At 53.2% G+C, this 19,298-nt stretch overlaps 6 protein-coding genes across 6 annotated transcripts; 3 read left to right on the forward strand and 3 right to left on the reverse strand.

Annotated features, from left to right (window-relative positions):
* Window positions 1–792: 792 nt before the first annotated feature.
* Window positions 793–3,470, reverse strand: J4E78_007288 (uncharacterized protein; the record flags this gene model as incomplete). The annotated part of the gene is made up of 5 exons (XM_049367895.1): window positions 793–1,322; window positions 1,412–1,641; window positions 2,001–2,783; window positions 2,834–2,936; window positions 2,990–3,470. The coding sequence occupies 5 exons, from the start codon at window positions 3,468–3,470 to the stop codon at window positions 793–795; spliced, it is 2,127 nt and encodes a 708-aa protein (XP_049220216.1).
* Window positions 3,471–5,011: 1,541 nt separating this feature from the next.
* On the reverse strand, window positions 5,012–6,978 carry J4E78_007289 (uncharacterized protein; the record flags this gene model as incomplete). The annotated part of the gene is made up of 2 exons (XM_049367896.1): window positions 5,012–6,837; window positions 6,900–6,978. 2 exons carry the CDS (start codon window positions 6,976–6,978, stop codon window positions 5,012–5,014), a joined length of 1,905 nt encoding a protein of 634 aa, XP_049220217.1.
* A 1,326-nt stretch (window positions 6,979–8,304) lies between these two features.
* Window positions 8,305–9,846, forward strand: J4E78_007290 (uncharacterized protein; the record flags this gene model as incomplete). Its single annotated transcript, XM_049367897.1, has 1 exon — window positions 8,305–9,846. One exon carries the CDS (start codon window positions 8,305–8,307, stop codon window positions 9,844–9,846), a length of 1,542 nt encoding a protein of 513 aa, XP_049220218.1.
* Window positions 9,847–10,610: 764 nt separating this feature from the next.
* On the forward strand, window positions 10,611–12,219 carry J4E78_007291 (uncharacterized protein; the record flags this gene model as incomplete). The annotated part of the gene is made up of 2 exons (XM_049367898.1): window positions 10,611–10,800; window positions 10,886–12,219. 2 exons carry the CDS (start codon window positions 10,611–10,613, stop codon window positions 12,217–12,219), a joined length of 1,524 nt encoding a protein of 507 aa, XP_049220219.1.
* A 487-nt stretch (window positions 12,220–12,706) lies between these two features.
* J4E78_007292 (uncharacterized protein) lies at window positions 12,707–17,056 on the forward strand (the record flags this gene model as incomplete). The annotated part of the gene is made up of 5 exons (XM_049367899.1): window positions 12,707–12,787; window positions 12,841–13,029; window positions 13,078–15,399; window positions 15,445–15,876; window positions 15,926–17,056. The coding sequence occupies 5 exons, from the start codon at window positions 12,707–12,709 to the stop codon at window positions 17,054–17,056; spliced, it is 4,155 nt and encodes a 1,384-aa protein (XP_049220220.1).
* Window positions 17,057–17,381: 325 nt separating this feature from the next.
* On the reverse strand, window positions 17,382–18,221 carry J4E78_007293 (uncharacterized protein; the record flags this gene model as incomplete). The annotated part of the gene is made up of 1 exon (XM_049367900.1): window positions 17,382–18,221. The coding sequence occupies one exon, from the start codon at window positions 18,219–18,221 to the stop codon at window positions 17,382–17,384; it is 840 nt and encodes a 279-aa protein (XP_049220221.1).
* Between the last annotated feature and the right edge of the window lie 1,077 nt (window positions 18,222–19,298).

Consider the following 19,298-nt stretch of genomic DNA (forward strand, 5'->3'; position numbering starts at 1 on the left):
AGTCTTCAGTACTCTCATAGGCCTGATCCCCACATGATATGTGCATTCTATCTGCGGGCGAAATGAAAGTTGACTGTATGATATTGATTAGTCCATCTATCTCGAAGCGTACACATTCATACCCTCCCTCAGGTGAGAGATAACGACTTCACAATGTTTATCTTATCCAGTAGGCTGCATCTTGCCATGCGCTACCCGACGCCGCACCTGTGCCCTGACGGTACCAAGATAGGGCCCATTGTCCGTGGTGGAAAATGATCCTGGCGCACGGACAGCCTTTACGCTGGCATATGCCGCAAGCTTCATACTTGCCAACCTGCTCCGTAATCCTTGATATCTTGCCTCTCGCAATAACGATAGTTTGCACACAGCATCCTCTTTTTTCGTTCGCCAGCCGGTTACTCACCTTGACCATATTGGCATAAGTATTGTGGTGGATGGCCTGGGTTGCGTCATATTGGGCGTCGTTTTTGGCGCTGAAATAGGATTGGAAACTTTCCGTAACTTTCTCTTGAGCGTCGGGAGACAACTCGTGGAGCGTATGATAGCTGGGTCCCTCTGCACTTAAGACGCAGAATAGCCAAGGTATGTCATCGGCAGAGAAGATAGGCGACATTCTCTGGGACGATAGCACGTCTTTCTTCCGCTTGTTCGATCGCTGTGTCGATGACTGATTTTGCTCAAGTCCGTGCGATCGCTTGTTGATGGTTGACGTGGGCGTGATCTCGAATTCGTTGAGGGCTGGGCGTCATGTTAGTGCTGGTGGAATTTTAGGCTTAGGGGAAGCATGCGCTACTCACTGTCTTGTTCCACGCTGAATCGCGAGCCGTTAGAGTTATGCAATGGTGTCGGAAAAGCCTCATGGTCTTGACTATGATTGCCATGCGAGTGTTCTGTTGGCTCCAGCCTCGAAGATAGCGGTACCCAAGACGAGAAACCATCCGCTTCTCCGCTGTGAGTAGACGGCGACATGATTGGGAGCGGCGATCTCGTCATTCTGTGTCCTCTCGGCTTGGGCATGGCGTCATAGAAAATCTGATACTGCCTTTCTGAGTCGAGGAGCTGCCTCTTGGTGTCAGAAAGCTGTCTTTGCGTGTGTAGTCTCTCTGTCTGTTCTTCCTTGGCAGTTGTGCGAGCAGCACACAGTTCCTCGTGGAGACGACTGGCGATGATCTTGTGCTCCTCTTTAATCCTTGCTATCTCCGCAGCGTGCTCTAGATTGCTGGTCCGCAGCTGTTTCTCTGCTTTGAAGAATGCGATACGCAGTCCCGCCTGTGCGGCGTCCCCGTCGGGGTCGGGGTCGTTCTTGGGTCGTACAGCTGCTGTAGATAGATCATTAGTCTTCGTGCTTAAGACGAGTTCACACTTCTGGAATGAAGTGCTGTTGCCTTTGTTCTCTTTGGATACTCACCTGTAGAATAGAATTGTTCCTCAAGTTGAGCGATCATGGTATCTTTCGCCTTGCATTCATCGCAAAGCTGTTGTTCCTTCAAGGCTGTGATGTTCTCTTTGAGGGCATCGTTTTCCTCCCACAGCCGTCCGATTTTGACGTACAGATCGTTCAGTTTTCGCTTTTGTTCGCAAACGGGAGTAGCGACTTCTGGGGTAAGTTCACGGGCTTCGGAATCCTTGCGCGTATCACTGAATTGAGTGTCGCAATGCTGATGAGCAGCTTGCCGATCGAGGAGGCTTGGACGCGACATTTCTCACATTTGGGGTGATGGGTGATGGGCGAGACTGGGTGCGTAGTAACAAGGGTGTCGAGGCAGAGATTTCGCGTCTCAGGATGACGGCGGTGGGGGTGCGACGCGCGCGCTTCAGGAAAGAGCAAACGGGCATAATCACGTGCGTGTTAGTCAGCGTAGAATTAGAATCAGAGCATGCACTGCACTATGGCCTGGTCGATGGGATGTGCGAATCGAAATCAGAATAGTCGAAGAAGCAATACCTATTGACTTAATTCGCTCGATTAATGTTCCAATAGTACTATTATGAACTACCACAGCTTCCATGAGCTCCGTGCTTCGACAGTGCCGTTGCAAGGGACTGCTGTGCCGTTGCTTGGGCTTACAACACCCTTGCTCTGGATTCTAGCATCTTCACTCGTGCTTTCGGTACCGTTGCTCGGGCTTCCAGCAGTAGTCACCTTGCTATTACCGTTGAACGCAAGTAGGTTGACCGAGCCCATGGGATCCGTCACGACATTGGGCGTAGCTAGCGCATATACCCTCGCCTTGACATCGGCAGCAGTCGAAGGTCCTTCAAGACCACGCAAATACGAGACCAAGCCCGCTACGTGAGGAGACGCCATGGAAGTACCAGTCAGCGTCCTCGTTTCTGTGTCGCCCAGGTTGGACGCCGATACAATGTTCGTTCCAGCAGCGAAGATGTCGACCGCAGCGCCGTAGTTGGAGCCTCCACCGCCGCTGTGCCTCTTGTTGGTGATTTCGATGTTTCCAACACAGATGACTTCAGGGGAGCGAGCTGGCGAGCTGTTGATGGCAGGGGAGTCCTCGTTTCCTGCCGATGTCACGACGAGAACGCCTTTCTTCCATGCTGCAGTAATGGCGGCATCCCATGTTGTCGACGCGGAAGAGCCAAGCGAGACGTTGATGACGGCGGTGTTTTGGCGGCCCTTGGAAACAATGTCGTTGACCGTCCAGTCAAAGCCGGCGAAGACATCTGATGCGCTTCCGGTGTCACTGTCCAAAACCTTGACGCCGATGATGTTGGTCTTCTTGGCAACACCGTACTTGGCGCCACCCACGGTTCCAGCTACATGCCTAGGACTTGTCAGGATGTGAAAATGGGTGTTTTAGAGGGTGTGACTTACGTTCCATGGCCTTCGTTGTCGGCGTCGGCGGTGCCTCTCACGGCATTGTAGCCCCAAGTTGCTCGTCCCTCGAAGTCGCTATGACTGATACGAACACCAGTGTCTTGAAGATGATGTCAATACCAAGTCAATGTATTCATCAGTTTCGTGACTTACCCATAACGTAGGAGAAGGTGCCTTTGCCCGCAGTGTCATCATACACGTATGAAGTGGCTCCTACAGTGCGAGAAGAGATGCTGGCTAGACCCCACGGTGCGTTCGCTTGAGTCACCACCGCGTTGATCCTCACGATAAAGTCCGGTTCAATGGTGAGGACCTCAGGGAGAGCCTTCAGCTCTTCAACGGTCGCCTCATCGAACGACCCAGCGTAGGCTTTGAAGTCGCCAAACCCGTACTCGCGGTCCACTGGGGCACCGACGGGACCATCGTCGCCTCGTCGAGCCAGATTGCGTGCATGTATGCTGCGCACAGTGTTATGGTGGGCTGCGATGGATGCAACGTCGGTATCAGGCTTCAGCTGAACGATGTATTTTCCGGGGATGATCTCGTTTGCTGGAGGCGCCACGACGGGGGCAGCTTGGGCCAGGAAAGGGGCTGCAGCTGCAGCGAGCGCGGTGATGCGGGTGAAGAACTGCATTCTGCCTGTGGAACGTGGGTGCGGCGTGTGGAAATCAAGGTCGATTTGCCTACTACTGCTGGACTACGTGCGCTTTTTGACTTGCACCATCTTCGTCGCAGAGGCTACTGTACGAGTAATCGTTAATCCAAGCATCGCACTTTTCTTGACTACTGCCTGTTTGGGCTCAGCTCCCGTAATGCAGTTCGTATAAGAGGCGACGCCGGTAGCGGTAGATGAGAATCTTCCGACTCATGGTCGGCCAAGACGGTCGCGCCAGGGGTAATTTTGGAAACGGGATGGCAAATAACCCTGTTCTTCCGGCCAGCGCTTTCCATTTCGAGCGTGACTACCGGGCGCGAAGCGATGGACACGGGATCCGGCGTCGTATTTTGTGGATAGATCCTACATCGGAATGCACTCCGCAAAATCGGGCCTTGTAGAATCAATGCCATTGTTCGCGACAACAGAACAGGCAGGTTCCAAGAGTCTGTATATTGCGGAAGGCTCGAAACAATGGGGAGAGATAAGGATCAGTCTGGGCAATAGAGCACTATCAAGGGTAAAGAGCAGTAGATGATGCAAAACGCTGTTCAGAGTGGTGGACTTTTCGGAGAGAACAGTCTGCGGTCCATCTGGAGCCGTATTGCATCAGACCAACAGACGCAACGGGAAGGAGACCGTACAGTCAAGAGTTAACAGCGTGAGCTTGACGACTCGAGTTGCGTGGTGGTCTCGTACTGGAAGAATCCGCTGGGCGGGCGGTCCCGAGATCTTGAGCGGCTTGCGGCAGATATCGGCGCGACTACGGAAGTAGATAGCGAAGACTATCAGTCCTATCCATTGAGCTGGTTGTTGATTTGACACTGGCCAGTCGCTGCTTCGTGGTATCTGTGTTTGCTGGCCCGCAGGGGCCTGGCTGTCGTCGACGCATAATGTGTGTAGATGATGGGCATGTGGGTGAAAAGGAGGAGCGAGGGAAGCCGCTCCGCTCGAGAACAGGCTAGACTGGTCGCGCTAGATGACTCAGCAACTCCCGAGGTCCCTCGCGCAAGGATGGCGCGTCGAAGCTGTTGCAAAATTCAACACCACAGAAGGACCCTCACGCGTCCGGGGGTCATGTGTCGACCCGCATATTCTCACGTCTTCGCTGAGACGCCACGCCTTATTGATAGGGGTCATTGTCAGCATATACACGACTACAATGGTGCCCAGGTGTGCACGACCCCGATTTGTCCGCATATTCGTAGTCTATCCCAAAAACGTCCTTATCGCGCGAATAAACAAGAGGAGATGGCACGGTAGCTTACCAGAGTGCTCAAGGAATGGATGAAACAGATGTACTACTCAGAGATACACAAGAAGTCCAATTCCCTTCCGCCTGCTGACCTCAGTTCGCCTCTACGCTGTAGCATCCGATGCACTACCTTCGTCTTCCACGCGAAACGCTGATGACAATGGCGAAACCTTCCATTTCTACCTGTGCCGAATTCTTGCTGACCCCTTCTCATCCCATTCCGCCTCTGACAAAGAAACAAGTTCTAGTCATCCTCTTCAAATACTTATTCCTCTTTATCATCGCCAAACTCGTAGATCATGTCAACTTCGCGGGTGATATCCTCATCGTCATGGTTGATGTCCTCATCTTCTTCAACCGTCTCATTGACTTCCTTAGCAGCATATGCTTCATTACGAGCATCCATCTCGGCCTTGGTAAGGGGCGCGTCTCGTCCAGGTTGTATCCTGCCTTTGGTACTGAGCCTGGGACGTTTGTCAGACTTCCGTGGGGGAGAGGGCGGCAAATCGTTATCATCGTCCTGTTCGTCGAAGCTGACGTCGATAGAAGACTCATCATCGGAATCGTGCTTGCGCTTCTTGGCGGATCTGTCGTGTTTGGACGATATTTGCAGCGTCGCCTTTGCCAAGAAGTCGGCGATGTCGATAGCTTCGTCGGGATAGCGCTCGTCGTCCGGGATGCTTTCACCAGCTTCAATACGCGCAGCCACCTTCTGGCCCTCGATGTATAGCATGCCCAGGGGCTCCTTGGGTTTATTGGTGATCTGCTGTCTTGCCCAACCGCTGACCGAGTCAACTGAACGCAGAAACCCTGTCTTTGCCACAAGGGTAGCCTGGAGATCCTCCCTTCCACTCTCCATAACCCGAGGTAGGAGCTTATCCACGCCGTTCTTCTTGACCCAAGTGTTCACCCACTCGTAAACGATGGCACGCTCATCATCGGTCCAGGGATCGCGCATCTTGGTTGTCTCGCCAGTGTCACGATTGCGCCACTGAGAGAGCTTCTTGCGGTACTTTAAAACCGAAGTATCATCGTTGAGATCGATTTGGTCAAGGTGGTCGAGGTCGACGAGGTGTTCGTGAATGTACGCATGTGTGGCTGTGTCGAAGACCATGAACTTGAAGGTAGGTGCCCAGCTTGTCTCGCCGCGCGTCCAGGTCTTTCCGTCATCTGATCTCTGCCAATACGTGTTTTTCTGCTTGTTCGGGATCGTGACGGTCGTAGGATCGGGTATCAGGTACTTGGGACGAGTCTTGTCGCGCCACATGCTGGTCAACTCGTCTTTACTGTACTTGGTGGCGATTTCTGGGATGACGTCCATTTGCGCGAAGACGTTCCCGAGCGGGGTGTTTATACGGTGGTACACCCGGATCTGGTCGTGGTTATCCATCACGCGCATGAACTCTTCGGCATCGAGCCGCGCCGTCTGATTGAATACCGGCTTGGGTGACGTGTGTTGCCAATCGTCGAAGTTATACTGCAGTGTGAAGATGGATTCGAATACTGGAATCACCTTACTGAACTTTGTCGGGTTCGTCCAAGGGTCGACATCAGGGTCGATGCCTTTTTTCCTGGCCTTCTCCACCCACGCACCGTACATGGTTACCAGATTTTTGGCCAAGAATAGCTGCGAGAGTGGTCGATGCTCCGGGTTCCTGTCTCCATGCACGCGGTTCTTGGGCTCCGCGTTCAGGTTCTCGCGCGACTGCTTCTTGACCGCAGCTGTCAAATTGGGGACGAGCTCGTCACACAAGTGTTGGTAACGCTGAAGCCGCTCGGATCGCTGACTTTCGGCGGACCAGTGTGTTGCGACACCTTCGTCGGTGATATCTCCAGCCAGAAAGGCGTCGAGCTGTCGAACTTGAGCCTGCATGTCCAAGTCAACTACTGGCTGCGAAGAATGTCGTGTCAACGCCAGTAGAGCCGAGTATGTCAGGAGAACGTGTAGTTTCTCTGGCCCCAAGGGTAAGATCGGCGATGTTGGTAGCGGTGCCATCTCGTCTTCGTTGCTGCAATCTGGCGCCGTGTCTCTGGTAGTCGTCCGATCGCTGTTACGGTGTGCTTCCGCGGTGACGGGCGCAAGCGGCGTGTCTAGAGTGTAGAGCGTCAATGTTGATTGCAGATGTTATCAATATCTACGCGACTATACTCACAACTATCGCTAGTTTTGTTGGTGCTGTCGCCAGACGCGGGGTGGGTCGCATCAGCTCGCTTGCCTCTGTCGCTCTCCATTGTGTGATTGCTATCCATGTTTGCAAAGCCTCGCGCAGATTTCTCAATGCCACACGGAACGTTGCATGCGCGGATTTTGGCTTGGATGAAAGACGAGCTAGTAACAGTGTGCGCTTCAAAAGCTCTGGCGATCGAAAGTGGAGAGGTCTTGCTCGCGGGTGAGCAAATCGATAGTGACGCGAGCATGTTATGACGCGCTAGTCAAACAGCGAGGTCACACAACTCTAAAGAACGAGCCTCATTGTTAGTCACTGAGCATTGATGTGATGAATACAGCAGTGTCAGCAAAGAAGCCCATAGGACAGACTGTCGCGAAAATAATGTTGAACCAGTGAACACGAAGCGTACTTTGTTCTCCGCAAGATGGACTTGTAGTCAATCGTTGCCTCCTGAGTCTCTATCATGTCGGTTTGGCGTGCTTGGTTGGGCTCGATTTGGACGTTGGTATCTCGAGGGCGCGTCGCCACGAAGTGAAGCTTGTCATTGAGGCTGTCGCTTCGGAGGACACGAGGCCAGACAAAGTCTTGAACACTGATTCGAGGAGGTACTCGGCGTCTTTGCTTACTCTGGTCAGCAGTAAGTGGAAATTTACCAAGGTGTCTTTCATCCACTGACTTCGCTCAATGCGCGGATACAAAGCCCAGCTTCGGTCATCTCAACCGACATCAGATGGTTTTTGAAAATTCCGCTTCTTCTATGGCTATCTGGCGCGTCGGCGACAGAAACGATAGCTGCTCTCAGGTGCAGGATCAGGATTGTTCTAATATGTCTGTGGTTGTCCGGTTCATCGTAGTCGAAACACCCGAAGTGAATGAGCCTTTTGAGGCCTTTTCTGCCAGGTAGTGACGCGCGCACTGTCCCAATTTGTTAAGCCTTGTTTTGAAGTCTTGAGTTTTCCCCTTCCTTGGCGTATCTAATGCTCAATTCAGTCCGCGACCAATCGAGCCACCGTCACCACACCTTGAAGTCTCTACTCTGAGAATTAGAAGAACTTGGTCGTAGCAACCTTTTCGATCTGGCGCGCGCTCAGGACTCTAACGCGTGATAGCTGCGCAGCTGACTTCGCACCTGTACCCGGCAAACATAGTCGACCTCGCGCCGTAAGTTCAAAAATACTGAACTCCCGTACGCAGTAACAGCGCTGTACCGTTTGAGTCGTCTCATCTGTCCGACCCGACGTTTGAATCGCATCGACTAACGATTTCTCTGAAGGGCGTTTCCACCTCTTGCCACGGCTTGTCTCGTTCAGCGCATACACCTACGCTCCCCAGTACATACCTTGCACGCATCCGATAAACCTTTGCAAGAGGTCAAAGACGGAAGAAGATGGCGCCCCACCTGATCGGTAGCCTGGCCCGTGAGATTCCCAGCGCGGACGAGATGCCAACACCCCAGAGCAAGGCCAGGGTCAAGGTGCCCACCAGCAGCCTGCCGGAACGCCTTTCGGATACTGAATCCATCCCACTTGATGAAGATAGCGATGGCGAACTGTCGGAAGACCCTGCACCCTACGCCGGTCGAGAGCTAGTCAACAAGGAGCGCACTTCGAAAGAGACGTTCGTGCCCCACGACACCGACCCCACCAAGATCGAGGCGACTTTCAAGGTCCAAATGCCCGACGGCAAGAGCTGGTTCATACAGAAGAACATAATCCCAGAGAAGCGCGAATCCGCCGACCGTGACTTGTACGAAGCCGATGACAGCATCTTCTTCCCTGACCTCGAGAGCTGCAAGGTTCCCAAGAAGGACAAGGAGAAGAAGAGTAATCCCGTGGTAGAATGGAACAAGGTTAGCGAGAACCGTTGGGAGCGGACCTTCAAGGGCATCAATGAGGTCTTCACCCCGAGCATCGCACTCCGCCGCTTCAACGCCCGTACCCGCGCGTACGAACACGTCCACATTAACCAGTCGAAACTCACCAATATCGATCCCAACGACAAGAAATGGAAAGACGCATACAACAAGTGGATTGATCAGATCTCGCGCCGGTCCAACGCCGCCTACGAGAAGAAGAAGAACCGTGACCACTGGACCGTCCCAGAGATCTGCGCGATGTACACTGGCATCAACGACTTCGTCCACACCAAGGGTTTTGACGCGTACGACACCATTACCACCGCCGACTTGTCCAAGATCGTTGAAGCCATCAACAAGGCTGGTGGGAAGAACCGTGGTCTGGACGCTCTCCGAGGACAGATCACGTCCGCTCATGCGACGAAGAACAAAACGATGGCGTATCTTCGTGAGAACGCCCGAGACTTTCGACTGCTGATTGAAGCCGGTGGTGTAGTGGGCGATGAGGAGCGGTACCCTAAGCACATGATTCCTCTCTCAGAGTTTCCAGTAGAGAAGCGTGCCAACCACCGAAAGGGCACCGGCAAACCCAAGGTATACAAGCCCAAGTTCCGATCTGTGAACACACAGACTGGCGATGACAAAGTGGTCCACGAAGACTACGACGGTACCGGCATTACTTCGACTGCAAGGAAGATCTCCAAGAAACGCAAGCGCGATGTACTGGCATCCGAGAGCGACGAAGTCGAAGATCAGACTGAGCTTCTTGGTGAGGAGAGTGACGAAGAGGAGGTCGAGCATGGCTACGGAAGCGAGGCAGGCGATACCTCAGACGAGGAGGTGTATACCGGCGATGAGCCAGAGTACATGGAGGAGGCAGGGGACGCGGGGGCGCCCGACGATGTGAAGGCCGAGGATCAGGAGGTCGAGGACAAGGAGCCCGAGGACGTGAACGCCGAAGTCGTGGAGGCAGCAGACGTGGAGGCCGACGCCCTTCCTCCAGCCAAGAAGCCACGTGTGACTGACCACGCCATTGAGCTCGCCCGCCAGATGCTCGAGGACGATTCTGATTAGTCGCCGACCGATACACCTGACACGGTCGAGATCAAGATAACGGTCTGAGGTTGGTGTAGCGAAAGCGCGGTAAAAGTTCGATGCGGGCGTGGAAGCTAGAGGAAGGTACAAACGACGTTGTCAAATATTGAGTAAATGCACAGCAACAAAGCGGCTTCAGCATTAGCGACTGTCGGGAACGAACGTACACATGGATAGCATATGTAGGCGTAGAATGGATGAGAGCAAAACTCCACGTGACTCCTGTTCATTGATATGCGTGGTGCTTGAGTGAAACTTTGTTTCCGATGGTAAGAGACACAAGAGTTTACGGATGACTGTATCGAGAGCCAGGTGAGGTAGAGGGAGAGTGGTAAAGAGTCAGAATTGACGAGAAGAACGCCTGTGGCGATGGTATGGCCGCGCGTCACAGCATGGAAGGCGCAAACAGTCGCATTGCACCACGAACGTAGTCAAGGCGGGGTTTGCAGTGCTAGATAGAATGTCGCAACTGAGTTCCTCAGGGGTAATCAACACAGTAGATGGTATAGATGAAGATGATGTATTTATGGCATGCGAAGGGGTAGTTGAGGATGAAAGGAGGTGCGAGGAAGATACGGCAGGCGCGACGAACCTGCCCCGCAGCATCGCCCACAAAAGCACACTAACCGCAGAGCCTTCCCCCACCAAAGGAAACTTGACGCGACATCCCGCCTCATTGCAATTTTTGCGTAATTTGAAAGATCTACTTTCACAAAAAGAGCAAAAAGCACTCCAGAGGAACAATGTCAGACACCGAATCAGACACCGCGAGCTCAGTTGGCAGCATCGTCGAAGACGCAAGCGAGCCGGATACGACTACTTTCAAAGATCTATTTTCGGATCGACAATGGACTCGTGTGTCGGATATGGTAGAGCACAACAAAACTGAGAACGGATTCGATCTGCCAGCAACCATCAAAGGACTTGGACCAGGTACGGCTTCCAACATTGAACGCTCATCTATACGTTCTACGCCTTACCCTTTTGGGATAACCACTGACTACTGTACCTGCACTAGACGCGGACGAGATCACTATTATCAAGCTGATCAACTACCTCCGGTCAGAAGCGCAAAAAGGCACAGATCCCAAGAGTATCAAAGTAACTCTAGATGATCTCACAAGCGACAAATACCTACAGCCAGTATTGGAAGATGACGCCTTACTCTTTGAACTTGGAGATCTAATGCCAGACGATGACAGCAAGGCCATCGACTACGATGAGTATGAGGCGAAGATGCACAAGGACATGCAAGAAGACTTCTCCAAGATCAAGCTCACCAATGATCGGGACCAGGACTACTTCGAGTCGTACAAGGGCAACAGCATTCATCGCGAGATGATTGAGGACCGCGTACGAACAGAAGGGTACCGTGACTTCATCGAAAAGAACGCTGAGGTCTTTGCTGGAAAGACCGTGCTTGACGTCGGATGTGGTACTGGTATCTTGTCTCTCTTCTGCGCCCGTGCAGGCGCGAAGAAGGTGTTCGCAGTCGACAACTCTGGCATCGCTGTCCGCGCGAAGGAGATCATCGCGAAGAACGGCTACCAAGACCGTATTGAACTGATCCAAGGCCGCGCTGAAGACTTCAACACTCAGCGGTTAATCGGCAAGGAGAAGGTCGACATCATCATCTCGGAATGGATGGGCTACGGTCTCCTCTTCGAAGGCATGCTGGATTCGGTCCTGCGCGCACGGGACATGTACCTCAAGCCTGACGGCATCATGGTACCATCCCACTGCAACATTCGTCTTGCACCAATCTCCGATGCCGACTGGATAGCAGACAGCACGAGTGAGAAGTTCTGGAAAGACATCTACGGGTTCGACTTTTCACCCATGATTCCAGGCGGTCTGCTCAACACACACGAAATCGGTGTCTTTGACGTTCCTGAGAAGGCGCTCTGCGGCACTGCCACGAGCCATCTGCTGGAGATGAAGACTGTGTCTGTGCAAGATCTGAGCTTCAAGGTGCCTCTTCGCATGACACTCGATCGCGACATCACATCTCTTCAGGCCATTGCGATATGGTTTGACACGATCTTCATCCACCCCGGCAGCTCGCAGGATGTCAAGACGCTTGACAACGTTGATTGGGGCATGAACGGAATCCCGGGCTTGGGCTTCTCGACGGGTCCAAGCAACACACCTACACATTGGCATCAGGCAGTACTGCTGCTCGATCCAGAGGCCGCGGAGAAGCAAGCTTATAAGAAGGGCACGGTATTGGAGGGAAGCCTGACGTATGCGAAGGAGAAGGGCGATGATCGCGGTATTACCGTGACGGTGGAGTGGAAGGGCAAGGGCGAGCAGGGCGATGTTGAGGGCAAGGTGCAGCGAACGATGGCCTAAGCCATGCGCGAGTATGATCGAGGATAGATGTAGACACCAGATACCACAAAGACGCGTCTATGTAGCCTGAGCGCGACACGTCGATGCCGGGCCGACATTTCTGATTTCGCGCTAGTGTTCCGATTCCGAAATGCACGCGGAAGGCTGGCAGGAACCCCGAGGCGTCGACAATGCATCTTGACTCCGCGCAACACCCCATCTGCTGCGATAGGGCGATTTATATCCTTCCCCACCCGTTCGATTCGCTTGTAGCAATAGCCGTGCCGCATCTCTTCTCCACGATTGCCGATGTCCGAGGTGACGACATACCACGTGGATCGTGCGCGTGAGCTTCAACATTCTAGGAACCCTAGGTGTCGCATCTCGTACCGCGAGACACCGGAAGCTTAATATACGCCCACGCGTACTACTGCCAACTGGACGCTACTTGACATCCAGTGACTGCCTAATAATGCGCACTCAACGGTAGCCGAGCTCGATAACTTCTATGCGCGGTATCCTCCCTGGGCGACCCCAGGCTAAGCTCCAAGCTGTCGCTCATGGCCTGTGGGAAGGCCTCCAGATAATCGTATGACTACACCCTTTGCGACGCGCACAAAGACTGACTCGCTGCCCATACAGGTTTACATCTCCGGTAACGCGCTGATCATCCTCGATCGACCCAACCACGTCCTCCAAACCATCTACATTGACGAGGAATTCGAGCTAGAGGCAGTCGCGGTCGACGAAGAGACCGGCAAGCTCGCGGCATGTTCGACGCGATATATATACATATACCGGCCATACGGGCAAGATGAAGGCGCGATCAAGGTGGGCACACAAGGAGGGGCAGCTAGGAATGACTGCTGATATGCGCAGTGGTCGCAACAGGGCAGCACGTCCCTGTCTGACGCCGATGACACGATAACGACCCTTTCATGGGGCATGCCAGACGAATTGCTCGTCGGCAGCGCATCCCTCACCCTCTTCAACACCCACAGCGACATCGAACGGATTTGGACAAAGCAGCTAGCGAACCCTGTCAAGTTCGCCCACTTCTCGCCCGATGCCGAGTTGATAGCTTCGACAGGCAGGTACGACCGCCTCCTCAAGATATGGCGACGCACATCCTTCGGTTCGGCCGATCAGAGCTTCGACTACTTCTACCTCCCACACCCCAAGGCCATCACAGGCTTGCATTGGCGGCACCCGTACCACAAAGACCAGTCCACGGACAATGTACTATACACAATATGCGCGGACCAGAAGGCGCGAGTCTGGGTACCAGGAGAGCATCACGGCGTAGACGGCATGCACATGTGGGCTGAGGTGGACCTCGTCGAGTCGATAATGTCACGGCATGTGCCACTGGAGCAGCAGTCGAAGAAGCGCTATGCCTTCTTCATCGACGGCAAGCACTTTACGCACGCGACGGAAAGAGCGATGCAACAGGCTTCGGCAGAAGAGAAAGACCACGGCATCGCGCTGCATCACTTGATAGAAGTCGCGAACCGCAACCCGGAGATATGCGTTGTACTGGATGATAGAGGCAACATGTCTGCGTGGGGGTTTGAGAACGTGGGGGCAAAACAGAAGAAGGTCACCGACGTCTTCAATATTGCGCACGTCGATGGACTGCATCTGCACTTCGCAAAGCAACCGAAGCCCATCGAGGACAATGTACAGTTCTACGCTTTCATCGGCGACAAACCCGACTCCGAGTTGACCCTGCTATCGCATCACTTTGACGGGCGCATCGAGTGGCTAGAGTCGCGCATCGACTATTTGTTCGACCCTTCTTCACAGCCACAGCGCATTCAGCGCAAGGCTATGTGGACCGGACACTCGCATGCCATCAAGAAGGTCAACCGCACAGCCAGTGGAAGAGCATTGCTATCGCGGACCACGACAGATGAATGCATTGTGTGGCTACAGCGGCAGAGTGATCAGAGCATGACGTTACATCGACACTGCAGCGTCAGAGTGACGGAGCACATCCATCGTACTGCTCTCTTGCAAGAGGGCAACTTCATTGTCTTCCTACACCATGACGAGATATCGCTTTGGGATACCCGTGGTCATGAAGCCGTTGAGATGACACGGCTCGCATACAAACTCCAGGGCAAACCTCTGTGTCTACTAGTGATACCTGAGGTCGAAGTTGGCGGACAGCGCATACACATTGCCACCATCAGTTCCGAGATGAAAGGCATCTGCTGGGAGGTCACACTGCCAAAACTGGAGCGAGATGCACTTGCGGGCGAGGAACAGCCTGCCATCGCGCACACCAATGGCTATACCAACGGTCATTCAGAGATCACGCTCAAAGAGTTCTCCACATTCAATCTTGGATCTGGCGACGACCTTGCTTTTGTACTGCCTGTAGATCCCGCTGGCACAGCACCCGTGATCTCGGGTTTTCTTGACACCTTTGCGCGAGACATAGCCATCTCATACACAAAATCCGGAATCATCAAATCCTGGACTGCGCGTGTCAACATCGAAGATCGAAAACTGGACTGGCTGTTGACTTCGGAGGTCGAGACTGGCGTCAAGAACCCATCACTTGCTAGTGGCACGTCGATACGTAAGGCTGCGTTGGCCGATGCTGATCGAACTACGCTCACGATATGGAACACCCGAAGCGCTCAGTTGGAACATGAAGAGACATTCGAAGGCAGCGGAATCATCCAGGATCTCGACTGGTCTTCTACTCCAGACAACCAGTCCATACTTGCTGTTGGCTTCCCCCACCGCGTCGTCATCTACGCCCAGCTGCGATACGATTACCTCAACGCCGGTCCATCTTGGGTACAGATCAGTGACGTGCGCATTCGCGACATCACGCCACATCCAATCGGCGATTCGGTATGGTTAAGTAGTGGTAATCTGGTCATTGGCGCAGGCAACCAGCTCTTCATTCAAGATGAGCATGTACAGGTGTCCGAAGGGCTGTTCCCTAGCTTACGTACCATTTCACGGAAGACGGCATCTATTGACATCTTCGATGCGGTTAGTAGACTCAACGGTCCTCTACCCGCGTACCACCCCCAGTTACTTTCACAATGCGTCTTGGCCGGCAAGTTGCTACTGGTGCAGCGTATCCTGATTAGGCTTTACACTACACTCAAGTTTTGGATCGAAGGCGAAGAGCTTGATAGCTCGCTGGGATTCGCACCTGAAGACTTCTCAGAAGCTGAAGTATGTACATGAACAGCTCTATCTAGATGTAACTGACCTTTGCAGACTCAAATGACTGCATCTCGAAAAGAGGTGCACTCATCATACGCCGATTTCTCGGACGACAGCGAGCCTGAAGCAGTCACCGAAGAAGTTGCCTCTAGCCTCAAAGAGCTCCTGACCACTAAGCGAATACCGCTCTTGACCAGTCGCGAACAGTTTCGCCTGGCCGACATCATCGAGTGTATTGGTATGGTAGAGAAGCATCGTCGATCGATTGACGATAATGCTGGTCGCTTCTTGCTGTTCTTCCGACAACATGTCCTCAGCGAAACGTACAAGGGACCCATCTCGTGGCGCGAGATCATCTGGGCGTTCCACTCAGGAAGTCAGGATATCCTTGTAGACCTTGTTAGCAGACATTTTAGCGGGAAGATGATGTGGCAGCACGCAAAGGAGTGTGGAGTGTTCATGTGGATGTCCGACATCAACGCATTGGTACAGTACAATCTTCCTTATCGGTAGAAAATGCTAACGACATCTACAGCGCGCCCAATTCGAGGTCATTGCTCGAAACGAGTACACGAAAACCGACGAAAAGAACCCCGTCGACTGCGCCCTATACTACATGGCCCTCCGGAAGAAGCCAGTGCTTGTCGGTCTTTGGCGAATGGCTACTTGGTCGAGAGAACAGGGTGCAACCCATCGACTTTTATCGAACAACTTCAACGAAGACCGCTGGAAGACTGCTGCTCTCAAGAACGCGTACGCATTGATGGGCAGGAGAAGATTCGAGTATGCTGCGTCGTTCTTCCTACTTGCAGATCATCTACAAGATGCTGTCAGCGTTCTCCATAATCAGCTTGGTGACACCCAGCTCGCCATAGCAGTCGCCCGCGTCTACGGTGGTGATGACTCGCCCATCTTGCTGGACTTCTTGAGAGACAAGATTCTGCCTCAAGCTGCTAGAGAGGGCAATCGATGGCTTGCAACATGGGCATACTGGCTATTGAACAAGAAGGACATGGCCGTTCGCTCGCTGGTCACACCGTTAACAACTCTACTTGAGACCACCGAACCGCCCACTTCAGCCGCTAAATCGTACCTCACCGACGACCCCGCCTTAGTAGTCCTGTACAAGCAGCTCCGCGAAAAGTCGCTCCAAACATTACGCGGAGCCACAATGATAGGCATGCGCGAAGAGTGGGACTTTGTGCTACACACAGCCGGCCTATACGACCGCATGGGCTGCGACGTCCTCGCCCTCGACTTAGTCAAGACATGGGAGTTCTTACTGCCACCACCACCGACCAAAGTAACATCCGGCCGTCCACCACTTAGCCCCTCGATGCCACGACAGAGCTATCAATCGCAAGGCAGGAACCAATCTGCGACGGACTTTGACTTTGATCCCAGGAAACTGCTGCGCAGGAGGAGTTCCCTTGTTATCGCCGATTTACCGGTGCGAGAGCATGCTCATAACGATTTGGCGGAAAGTAAGGGCACGCTGGAGGAGAGTAGGGAGAGTGGTGAGGAGGATGGCGAGGACGATGGGGGACAGAAGGAGGAAGAAAAGAAGAATGATGAGAAGCCTAAGGAGGAGCCGAAGAAGAAACCGCCGCCGACTCAGTTCAATGAGCCGGATGCGAATAGTTTGTTGGATGCTTTCGGTTTTTAGTAGAGCTGGTTGGTTGATACATTGTGGTTCTGATACGAAGGTTTCGGTTCAGTGGCATGCCTGGGTGTTCTGAACGGTACTTGATAGGTATAATAGTTGGTGCATGTATTTTGTACGTGGATGCCAGTATCAAATCTCAGGCCTTGTTGTTTTATCCAGATTGTCGATGACAGTACTAGCGGTGATTATAATCTACATCATCTTCCACAAAGATAGGTAAACCAATGGGTATCATTACACACTACGTCGTACTCAACAGTACTAGGACCTAGCTGCGTTGCAATTTGCCAAACGAGTGTTCCATCTCATCCCTCAATCCCACAAACTAAACAAAGAACGCAGCAGCAGCCGCACCAAGTCCAGCCAACAGCGGCGCACCCCTGACCATCGGCGCACCAGCCTCCGTCACCTCAGGCACGGGCGCGGTCCCAGAAGCACCTGTCGCATCGGTAGAAGCACCCGTAGACATAGCACTCGACATAGTCGGTGTAGCCGCAGCAGTAGCTTCCAACTTCTCCGTCCCCGCAGTAATAACAAGGTAGTAAGTCCCGAACTCTGTTCCTGAGAGCTCCCCTACGGAAGTATAACCTTCGTCAGGCGTACCACTCTCACTGCAAAAGGCTGACCGGGTACCAGTCGAGATAGCAGAGCCATAGCCATAGCTCAAAGTCTGCCTGACTGTCTCTGTACCTGCGGATTCGGAGCCGCGCGCAGGATACGTGTGTGTTCGCGTCCAAATCTCCTCAGTTGTCGAGATGTACGCGGGATTCTCGCAGAGAAGACTAGCGAGACCCGGGGGGTAGGATACTGTGCATGTGCGGTTGGACTCTGCTTCTTCGGGGGTCGGCCAGGTGCAGTCGAGTGCGTAGGTGTCGTCTTCGTCGTCGTCGCCGGAAGGGGTGATGCCAACGTCGACGGTGGTGCCGTAGTATTCGGGACCTATGGTCATGGTCATGGGACCATTGACACCGATACTCAGAGCGTCGAGATCGGTTCCTTCGTCGTATTCGACGGCGACGGTGGTGTGGGTTTCGTTGGCGGCGATGACGGAGCCGATGAAGCCGATGTTGTCTGTTCCGAGGCCGTTGGAGGGCATCCAGAAGGAGGTTGTTACTTGGGCTGATGCGCTGGCTGCGAGCAGCATGGTTGAGAGGAGGGGTGCCATTGTGGGAGTGGTGGATTCAGGTATCCTGAAAATGATCGAAAGTGATATGCACAACACCAACGGTTTCTATGAGGTCTTCACGTTCCTTTAAGCATCATGGGATTGTCGCTGGGGATACTCACCGGTTAGCCAAGCCCAGGGCGCAGTATCTTGGCTTGGACGGTTACAGCGGCTATCATCTCAATGAGTTGGCGTTTTGCTCAAGTGACTGGAATGTGGCGGAAAACCTGCTGTTGGTTTACCACATATTGGCGCTGGTGGCCTTGTTTACAACAGAGCCTAAGTACCTAGGTAACTCGGGTCTCGTATGCACTCCACGCGATTGGTCCACTAAGCGATGCAGTTGCGGCTGTGCCTGGCTGTCACGGCTGTATGATCCGGGCGTAATAGGTGGAACTCGGATGGATAAACGGCAGATGCCATCCGTTGTATTAGCAATGTGGTTCAGCGACTCAACGACTAACCCGTTGTAAGGCCTCTGATCGGTGTGGAATACCAAGGTCGCTTGCCTTACAAGCCAAGACTCATAAGAGGCTGTGAAAAGGTCGTCCCGTGTGGCCTCGACCCGAAGCATCGCAGCAGCAATCCGCTAACTTCGACGGGGCGACACAATTTTTGGTGGCGACCTTTTCGTCAACCTGTGAGTGCGCCTCTTTCTACCACGCCGTGAACCCTATCACGATTCGAAAGATGTCGTGCAATGGCAACAGCGCAAATAATACGGGTCGCTGAGTCTTCGACATCTAACAGCGAGCTGATTAGTGATAAAAGTCACACTCGCACGCCACATTGAGCACTTCAGGATGGAGATGGAAGTGAGGACATTCTCGTCATCGCCCGTGAGAAAGGTCTAACATGACACCGAGAAAGGAAGGATATGTGATAGTAGTGGTGTGGTGTTTGAAACGTTGATGAATAGCCTGGTCGTTGAGCTTTGCTAGACGATTCGCCCTGGAGCAGGACTGACCTCAGGAGTGTCACGTGGTCACAAAGTGGGTCCACATCGTTCGGCTTGAAGGTATAGCCGAGTGCGCGTCATCGCGCCGGATTGGTAATCCATCTCAACACGCGTCGAAT

This window comes from Alternaria triticimaculans (assembly GCF_023758025.1).
Source record: "Alternaria triticimaculans strain BMP 0046 chromosome Unknown scaffold_11, whole genome shotgun sequence".
Classification (NCBI taxonomy): Eukaryota; Fungi; Ascomycota; class Dothideomycetes; order Pleosporales; family Pleosporaceae; genus Alternaria; species Alternaria triticimaculans.